Here is a 9,817-nt window from a genome sequence, read left to right as displayed (position 1 = left end):
TCTATTCTGTGTTGTAGATGCCAGCTGCATGAGGAGGAGGGACGGGCCTTCTTGTCCTCTTGTCCCCCCCTCCCCGCCCCCAGCCTCCCACCCCTGCGCTGGAAGAGGAGGAGCCGCCCGTTGCACAGCATCCCCCACCCCATGTCTGAGGCATCGTCCTGCCCCGACCCGGAGACCCCTGCCTCGGGCTGCAGCCTGGGGGCCTTGTACTGGGCCTGTGTCCGCAATGACCCTGTCCAGCTCCAAGCCGCGTTGGACGGTGGGGTCTCCCCGGAAGAGGCCGCCCAGGTGGATGGCAATGGGAGGGTGAGCTCCCACCCCACACCCCCCCAGGTGTTTCCCAGGGCAGCTTGGGCATCTCTGTGTCCCCGCCACACGACACTCATCCCGTGCCTGGATCCTTGGGAGGAAAGGAGGGGGTGAGGGGGGGGTCTGAACAGAGGTCGGGGCATCCCGGGTGAGGTGTGGGTTGAGAGGGCACAGGCCCCCAAGGGGATCCTGGAGGAGCGCGCTGGGGCTGAGCTGCCCCTCCCCCAGACAGGCCTCATGGTCGCCTGCTACCACGGCTTCGGCAGTGTGGTGGCCCTGCTCAGCCGCTGCCCTTTCCTCGATGTGAACCAGCAGGATAAAGAAGGGGACACAGCCCTCATGCTGGCTGCCCAAGCAGGTGAGACACTGTTGGCCTTACCTCCCACCACTTCCCCCCCTTCACACAGGGTCACAATCCCCTACTTCTTGTGTAACTTCCTCCCACCCAAAGCACTGTTGTGTTTGGTGGACGGGGGTCCGGGGCTTCATCACCCTCTTTTGGGGGAGAGCTAAGCCCCATCCTTGGTGCCCTGCAGGCCATGTGCCTCTGGTGAGTCTCCTGCTCAACTACTACCCGGGCCTGGACCTGGAGCGCCGGGACCAGCGGGGGCTAACAGCACTGATGAAGGCCGCCATGCGGGACCGTTCGGAATGCGTGGCTGCCCTCCTCATGGCAGGTGCATGGGGCCTGGACCGGGATTTGTGACCTCCAGTCCCTCCGCAAGCCTTCCAGCCTGATGCTAAGTCAGCTGGATAGTTGTCAGGTGGAGATGGAGGATCAACCTAGGCTGACTTCCTGGAGGAGGGGAGTGTGCATGAGCCTCTCACAACCAGCAAAACCCAGCTACTGGTAGCTCTATTTACACTGTGAATGTTGGTCTCAGAAAAGAAAGCTTGGGAGGATAACCTAGACCCGCTGGAAAAAAAAAAAAAAAAAAAACAACCCTGATATCCGGAACCAGACCCTTGGGTTCTAGTCCTGGCTCTGCCACCAGCTGAGTGACCCTGGGCAGATGGCTTCCCTCTCTGGGCCTTACCAATACAATGAGGGTGTTGGCTTTCTCTGGGATGACTTCCATCTCTGACAAGCCAGGGTCCAAGGGACACGATGACACGTCGTCGAGGCATGTGGCCGTGTGGAGTCTTTCTGGGGTGAAGTCCACACTGCTCATGCAGCCTTGGGCCTTCACCATTCCCTGAGGTGGGCTTGCCATCTGTTGGTCACCCCGGGGAACCCCAGCCTCCAACTCTTCCTTTCCCTATCCCATCTGACTGTGTTGGGGTGAGGAGGGAGGAAACTTTCACCCCTCCTTTATCCCAAAGTGGCTGCTATTTCCCCACCCCAGATTAAAGGGGTGTGGTGATGAAGAGAAGGGGGTGGGGCCAGCAGGACCCCCCTCTACCTGTCCAGCAGGTACAGCTCAGGCCTCTGCCAACCTGCCCACCATCCCTTCCTTGCCTCAGGAGGTCCCTATTCTGCTCCAGGTTTGGAGACCGCCCCCTCCAACTAGGTCCCTCTGACGCCTTTCCTACTCTCTGGACTTTAATTTTATCATATATTAATAAAGTGGCCCGAGGCTGTGGCCACTGACGGCTCCCAGATTCCAGCTGCAACAGGATGGGACTCTGTGGTCCTTAATCTAACCCAAATCAGTCCCGCTGCTAAAGAATCTGCCGTTCTGCAAGCCACCGATCCCTGTCCCCACCCCATGTCACTCCCGTGCCCCCTCCCAGGCGCTGACCTGACCGCGGTGGACCCTGTTCGGGGCAAGACGGCCCTGGAGTGGGCAGTGCTGACGGACAGCTTCGACACCGTGCAGAGGATCCGGAAGCTGCTGCGGCGCCCGCGCATAGAGCAGCTCAGCCAGCAGTACCAGCCCGAGTGGCCAGCCTTGCCCGGGCTTGTGGCCCAGGCCCAGGCCCAGGGCGCCCCATCTCTCCTAGAGCGACTGCAGGCCACCCTGAGCCTCCCCTTTGCCCAGCCTCCGCAGGAGAGGGGGGTCCTGGACCATCTTGTGACCATCACGACCAGCCTGGCCAGTCCCTTCCTCACCACCGCCTGCCACACTCTGTGCCCGGACTGCCCACCTACGCTGGGCACCCGGAGCAAGTCTGTGCCAGAGCTGCTGGGCACTGCCCCGCCCCCGCCCCCAGCCCCGCAGCCCCCCCAGGTAGTCCCTGGCTCCCGGGTCCTCATCCCCTACCAGAGCCGTCAGGGCATGTTGAGTGTGTGCCCTCAGTGGCTACAGCCCAGAGACAGTAGCACCCTGAGGCCCCAGGCCCCCAAGATCCACCTGTCCAAGGCATCCTCACCTCCCAGACAGTTCAAGCTAGAGTTTAGGCCTCGAGAGACTCAGAAGCTCGCCCTTCCTGTCTGGAGATACCAGGAGCTCAGGCTGGAGAGGAGGAGGCAGGAGGAGGAGGCTAGGTGGGCACAGAATCAGGGGAAGATGGGCTAGGCCAGGCTGGGAGCAGAGGATCGGGCCCTCCCTAAGGCTCCTTGGCCCTCTAGAGCCCCTTCTGCTTACCCACCCACCTCCGTGCAAATGATTCTACTCTAACCTACCTAGGACGTTATTTATACAGCGTTGTTTGCCATCATAAGAGTGGAAACAACCTAAGTGTCCATCACCTGAGCTAGAGGACTAGCTACATTGATCCTGGGCTTAATTACCGCACATCCCTATGTGGTCTTCCACACAGTGGTAAAACAAGGTAGGGACACTCTTTCTTTTTTTTTTTTTTTTAAGATTTTATTTATTTATTCATGAGAGACAGAGGTGGGGGCGCAGAGACACAGGCAGAGGGAGAAGCAGGCTCCATGCAGGGAGCCCGACACGGGACTCGATCCAGGGACTCCAGGATCATGCCCTGGGCCGGAGGCAGGTGCTAAACCGCTGAGCCACCCGGGGATCCCAGGGAAGCTCTTTATGTTCTGATGGAAAACTACCTTCAGGATGCATTAAGTGCAAATAGTCAGGGGGTGGAGCAGCGTGTACGGCATGCGACTTTTAATTTGTCAAAGTAAAATTTACACCAAGATAAACTTGACTAATACAAGCATATAGTGAGTACCAGGATGTGTTGAACTATTAGTGAATGAGGGATCGAAGGAGGGAAAGAAAGAACCATTACTGACAGTGGAGGGGAGAATGCTTGAATAAGATTGGAAAAGTATGTAAAACAATTTTTCAAAAAAAAAAAAAAAGATTGGAAAGGCAGGTACAAAAAAAGTTAACTCCTACATGGCAAAACCATCACTTTTTGGTTTTGCCAGACAAAGATGATTTGCTATTTATCAATCTTCTACAGCTTAACCGCTTAACTTTATATATAATAGAGTCTGGGCCCCAATCAAGAGTAAATAGTACGTCAAACAAAATTACTTCCCCTAGATGACCCATAGGTGGGGTTATTAGCCAATGATCTAAAATTTCTTGAAAAGGCACTTAGTAATTTTGTGTGTGTGCCTTATTTACAATTTTTTTTGACTCAGGGTTTTTTTTTTTTTTTTTTTTTTTTTAAGATTCTATTTTTAAGTAATGGCCACACCCAACCCGGGGCTCAGACTCACAACCCTGGGATTAAGAGTTGCGTGCTCCACTGACTGAGCCAGCCAGGCACCCCTGGGTATTTTTTTTTTCTTTTTTCCTTTTTTTTTTTTTTTTAAGATTTTATTTTTATTTATGAGAGAGAGACAGAGAAAGAGAGTGGGGGAAGGAGCAGGACAAGCAGAGTCTGAGCAGAGCTGAGAGCTCGACACAAGGCTCAACTCCATGATCTTGGGACCAGGATCCCTCAGACTGTCAACCCCCAGTCACCCAGGCACCCCCACCCCCACCCCGGGAATTTTTTTTTTTAACACATTTGCTCCATAAATACATTTGTTTGCTTATTTGTAATAATAAAAGCAACCGTTTATAAGGTGCTTACTATATATATTAGTGCATTTAACACTCCCAATAATCCTAGGAGGATTTTATCCTCGAGGACACGGGACACAGAAGAGGCAAGGAATTGCTGGGGTCACACACTAGAAACTGACAGAGACCAGGACTGAGAGCCAGCCATCGAGGAGTGGAGGCCAGGCCCTGGGCTAGAACCCGGCTGCCTCGCGGGAACCTCCGTGGGAAGAAACACGGCCCTTTGCTCAGGAAGATGACTGAGCAACTGACCTCTAAGAGCAGAAGGGAAACTTTCCACCGAATATTTTTTTGAGACTTTTGACTTTTTAAAAAATCAGCTTTATTTTTTAGAACAGTTTTAGATTTACAGAAGAGTTGTGGAGATGGTGCAGAGTTCCCATACGCCCTCCACTCCTGACCTCTATTTTTGACCCGAGTATAGTATATTTGTTACAGTTGATGAACCAAGGGACACCTGGGTGGCTCAGCGGTTGGGTTGCTGCCTTCGGCTCAGGTTGTGACCCTGGGATCCGGGATCGAGTCCCACATTGGGCTCCTGCGAAGAGCCTGCTCTTGTCTCTGCCTCTCTGCCTCTCTCTCTCTCTCTCTCTCTCTCTGTGTGTCTCTCATGGATAAACAAATGAATCTTAAGAAAAAAACAGTCGATGAACCAACATTAATACATCATTGTTACTGAAGTCTAACCTTTATTCCGATTTCCTTAGATTTTCCCTAATGTCCCTTTTCTGTCCAGAATTCCAACCACGATACATTACATTTAGTTGTCATGTTGCTGTAGATTCCTCTTGATGGTGACGGATTCTCAGATATTCCCTGTTTCGGATGACCTTGACAATTTTGAGGCATACTTACCAGGTATTTAGCAGAAAAATCCCTCATTTGGGATTTGTCTGATGTTTTTCTCATGATGAGACGGGGGTTATGAGCTTTCAGGAGGAAGACCACAGGGGTGACATGCCATTCTCATCACATCACATGAAGGGCACGTGCTGTGAACGTCACGGTGAGGGAGCCTTAGTCACCTGCCTGAAGCCGTGTTTGTCAGGTTTCTCCCTGTGATGTCACTCTTCCTTCCCCCTTTGTACAGCGTGCTTCTTGGAAGGAAGTCATTACGTGAAGCCCACACTGAAGGAGTGGGGAGTTATGTCCCATCTTCCTGGAGGTGGAGCATCTACATAAATTACTTGGGGATTATTCTGCACAGAACGTTTTGACTTTTTAGTCATGTGTTACTAAATTTTGAAAAATTAAAAAATGAAAAATAAACCTGTTCTTTGAATAGGGGAAAGCACACAGACACACTGAAGTGACAATGACTTGTTTGGGTTAGATAGTGCGTGATTTCCCCCAGAGGGTTCTTTTTTTTTTTTTTAAGATTTATTTATTTGAGAGAGAGAGCACAAGTGGGGAGGAGGGAAAGAAAGGAGCAGACTCCTGCTAAGCACAGAGCCCGACATTGTACTTGATCTCATGACCTTGAAATCATGATCTGAGCTGAAACCAAGAGTCAGATGCTCAGTCTACTGAGCCACCCAGGTGCCCCTTTGCTGGAGGCTTCTGAAGGCAACTATGGTGGACTGGGCCACTCCAGTCCATTAGTCTAGTTCAAGGCTAATTGATCATTTCCTACCTGCGTGAATACGGCACTTAAGTTCCCCTCGCCCCTGTTTTCTCGTCTGTTAATGGGAGGAGACAGGGTTTGGGGAGAGATCCGTTGGATAACATGGTGAAGACGTACTGTAAACTGTAAAATGCTACCAAGATTTGAGGTGCTGTGGAAGGGCCATGGGGAACTAAGTTGGGTCGAGCTGTTTCCAGGCCTCCGGGATGGAGCTCGAGTCCTTTCCTCCCATGGAAGCCAGGGAAAGAAGCTACATCTGCAGGCTTGGAACAGCACGGTGGTTGCACGCTCAGCCTAGGAGCTGGCCGGCGACCTTGGGCAAGTCACTGAGCCTCTCTGAGCCTCCGCCTCTCCCACCTCGAGTGGAGGTAATGAAAACACGTTCCACGGGGCCGCTGGGAACGTTCAGTGAGCGTGGAGCACTTTGCATTGTCCCCCCCTTAGCATCACCACTGTCCTCTCTCAGCCTCTCCCTGCCATGTCCCACAGGCCTGAGTTGTCCTAGGGCGCAGGGGCAGCCTGGGCATCTTCAGGACCAGAGAAGTAGCCCCCCGTGGCTCTCTCCCTCCCTCCCGTTAGTGTGGGCTGCATCTGGGCTGGATCTGGGCTCGGGGTGGGGGTGGGGGTCAATTTTCCAGCAGAGGCAAGCCTCTCCACCTTGCAGCAGAGGCAAGCAGACCACCGTCTGCCCCTGGCCAGCCTGGGCCGCTCCAGTTACAGGCCTGCAGTCCCGCAAGCGCTCCTCCCAGGCCAAGCCATTTACCTCTAATCCTCTCACAGCTGCCAGCCTTTCAGGCCCCAGGGAGGAAAGAAGCCCACGTCAGCCTCTCCACCAGCATCCCCACTGCTCCCCGCCAGCCCGGCTCCTGCAGCTTCCACGTGTCAGCAGAGGCCGAGGGCCTCAGGACCAGGCCCCTGGCTGTGCTCGGCCAAGGGCAGCTCCCGGGCTTGGATCCTGGCCCCACCTCTGACCATGTCTGTGACCAGGGACCGCTCGCAGCCTCAGTCTCTTTGTTTGTTTTTTTGTTTTGTTTAAAGGTTTTATTTATTTATTCATGAGAGACACACAGAGAGAGGCAGAGACACAGGCAGAGGAGAAGGAAAAGCAGCCTCCACGCAGGGAGCCCGATGCAGGACTTGATCCCAGGACCCCGGGATCACGCCCTGAGCCGAAGGCAGATGCTCAACCACTGAGCCACCCAGGCGTCCCTCAGTCTCCTCACCTGTAACCTCAAGTGGTGATAATATGTAATCCCTGCTTCCCAGGGTCCTCCTGCAGCCCAAACAGGAGAGGTGTGCTGGGCACTGTGCGTGGCCCGGGCCAGCAGTCAGCGCCCAGCGGACAATGGGTTCTGTGTCTGTGCTGATGGGCCAGGGTGTGGCCAAGGGGCAGCTCCATGGGGGAGGCCAGTGGACCCGTCCTTGGAACCCTGTGGCCTTCCTGGTGGTTCCAGGATGTTGATCTGGTGGGCCCTGAAGGGGAAACGCATGCTTTTTCCAGACAGCCTTCCCAGACCAGCTCCTGTGAGCTCTGTGCCCCCAAGCCCAGTGCATGCTGGGCCTGCAGCCCATCCCCGCTGCACTGATGGCTGGCCAGCCTGCCCCCTGAATGCCCCTGGCCACCCTCACCCTGCCCCATGGGGGGGATCCTACAGAAAGGACTGAGAAGTTGGCCTTCTGGACACCCTGGGATGTCAGCCAGGCCTGTGAGGACTCTTGGGACACCCTCCCCTCACTCCTGCATGGGCAGAAGCTGGGTTTGTCTCCCTAGTCCCTGGCTTTGAGCCCAGCCTGTCCAGGTTTAATAAACGTGTATAGACGAGAGTGGAGTTCAGGTTCCACCAAGATCTGGGAGGCTCAGGGGGCCCTTTATCATCTCCTTCCTCTTTGTAGGGCCTGTCCTGGTCCAGGAGCCACGGTGTCCCCACTCACCCCAGGGCATGCCCCAGAAAAGTGCTGCTGGGCCGAGAGAGGGCAGGGGAGTGCACGTATGTAGGGAGGACAGAGGGGCAGGTGGGGATCACTGGTTTATGCCCCTTTTTTTCCAAACTGGGGCACCCGAACAGGATTCCCTCCCCTCTAGCAGTCGTACTTTCCAAATGGTTGGAAACACCCATGCCACACCAACCACGAGGCCCCGCTTCCCTCCTCACCCCCCCCCATTCCTCTCCCTGACCTCTGAGGACATTTCCCCCGTCAGATTTCAGCTGGTCTCACTGACAAACCACCTGGCTGGGGTTCCTGCAGAGAATCAGAGCTGCACACTTTGCTCCCTTTCCTCAGGGGGACCCTGGTTGAGGAAGGTGCCGTGTCTGGAGGGAGGACTTGATGGCAGGGCTTGGCGTGGGAGGGGCCCTGCCACTTGCATCAGTCACATGGGCAACAGCATGGCCAATACCCGGCCAGCCAGGGTCCCACAGGGGCCTGCAGGTTCCCAGGCACAGAAGTACACACAGGCCGGCTGCCCACCCGGCCCCGGCAAAGCACACACGAACCCACCCCATCACACAGGTACACAAGCACACAGACCCACTGACAGAGGGGGAAATAAAGGCAGGTTCCCCCTCCCTGGGGTCCCGTCTGCACCATGCACTGCCCAGGTGACTGTGCTCCGAGTCGTGGTCTGTTCAGCGACTTGCAGTGGGCCTTGGTGGGGGGAGGGGGGCCTCGTTCACCCTTAGACCTCGCTGAAAAGCCATGCTCCTCGGAGGGAAAGGAGAGAGTAGAGCAAGTCAAAACCTAAATCCTGCTTTGTGGCTATTTACTCCAGACCAGCCTTGGATACCTCCCAACCACTATTTCCTACATCCGTGCCCATGATCTGCTTTCGGGGAATTTGGGGCAGAGGACTTCAGATGAGGGGGCCCTAGAATCAAGAACTTGCTGACGGCCCTCCATACCAGGCTGTCTGGTACTGCAAGGACAGAGCCTGGGCACGGATGCCGGAGGGGTGGGAAAGGGGCAGGATTTATGGCATTTCCCCTCCAGCTGGAAACAAAGGCAGATTCCTGTGTCCAGTTCCAGCAATCCGGTCCCACCCACCCGAGTGGCTGGAGCCGAAGGAAATCCCGCTGGCCTGTGGCCTCACCCAGCCGCTCAGACCCTCTTTCAAACAATCTCTCCCCGCTGGGGCCATTACCAGCTCTCAAATCCTGGGGAGCTGCTCCTTGTCCAAATACCAAGCCCTCCCCATTGGGGATAGTCCCCTTAACCCCACAGACTCTCTCCTTAGGCAGTAACGGTCCCCTTGGCACCACCCAAGAGCCTACCAGGCCTCTACCCCCTTGCTGGGCAACTCTGCCTACCCTCACCCCACAAATTTGGGATCTACTTTTTAGAGTGGGCCAAAGTCTTGATGGAACTCTGGTGTCATCCTAAACACTCAGCCAGACCTTCAAGGCACCTCCAACGATCTTTCAACCGAACATCCCCCAGTAACAAGATGTTCACCTCAACTTGACACGTCTTCCTTCACGGTAGCACAACTGCAGCTCTGGGGAAGGGTGCGGAGTCTTAATTAGCGAAAAGTCACGAGATACTGTGGGACGCCAATAGAATAAGAACTAAAGATGCATTACTTAAACTTATAAAATAATAATATAATGATCAATAATTAGAAGGGAAAGAAAAGAGAATCTAAGTGGCCTAAATTTTGAAAAAAGAAGAAGAAGAAGAAGAAGAAGAAGAAGAAGAAGAAGAAGAAGAAGAAGAAAATTAACAAAACAAAACAAAAACAAATAAATGGCCTAAATCCTGAAGCTTTAAAATAATGGCTGAGGGACCCCTGAGTGGCTCAGCGATTGAGCGCCTCCCTTCAGCCCAGGGCGTGACCCCGGGGTCCTGGGATCGAGTCCCACATGGGGCTCCCCGCAGGGAGCCTGCTTCTCCCTCTGCCTGTGTCTCTGCCTCTCTCTGTTTCTCATGAATAAGTAAATAAAATCTTTTAAAAAGAAATAATGGC

At 54.3% G+C, this 9,817-nt stretch overlaps 1 protein-coding gene across 1 annotated transcript; it reads left to right on the top strand.

The window, feature by feature from the left end:
• The first annotated feature begins 546 nt into the window (after window positions 1-546).
• On the top strand, window positions 547-2,897 carry ANKRD33 (ankyrin repeat domain 33). Its single transcript, XM_072797543.1, has 4 exons — window positions 547-667; window positions 846-1,007; window positions 1,902-1,937; window positions 2,044-2,897. The coding sequence occupies exons 1-4, from the start codon at window positions 547-549 to the stop codon at window positions 2,766-2,768; spliced, it is 1,044 nt and encodes a 347-aa protein (XP_072653644.1). The 3' UTR covers window positions 2,769-2,897.
• Window positions 2,898-9,817: the final 6,920 nt, after the last annotated feature.

The sequence above is a fragment of the Canis lupus genome, chromosome 25 (genome assembly GCF_048164855.1).
Source record: "Canis lupus baileyi chromosome 25, mCanLup2.hap1, whole genome shotgun sequence".
NCBI lineage: Eukaryota > Metazoa > Chordata > Mammalia > Carnivora > Canidae > Canis > Canis lupus.
The sequence above is the reverse complement of the archived record's forward strand: the minus strand, read 5'-3'. Positions and strand labels throughout refer to the sequence as shown.

Coding starts and splice junctions, on each gene's coding strand:
- ANKRD33 (XM_072797543.1), top strand. CDS start 547: ATGGTCGCCTGCTACCACGGCTTCGGCAGTGTGGTGGCCCTGCTCAGC. Junction 1,008..1,901: donor TGCATGGGGCCTGGACCGGG/ATTTGTGACCTC, acceptor GTGGCCACTGAC/GGCTCCCAGATTCCAGCTGC. Junction 1,938..2,043: donor CTGCAACAGGATGGGACTCT/GTGGTCCTTAAT, acceptor GCCCCCTCCCAG/GCGCTGACCTGACCGCGGTG.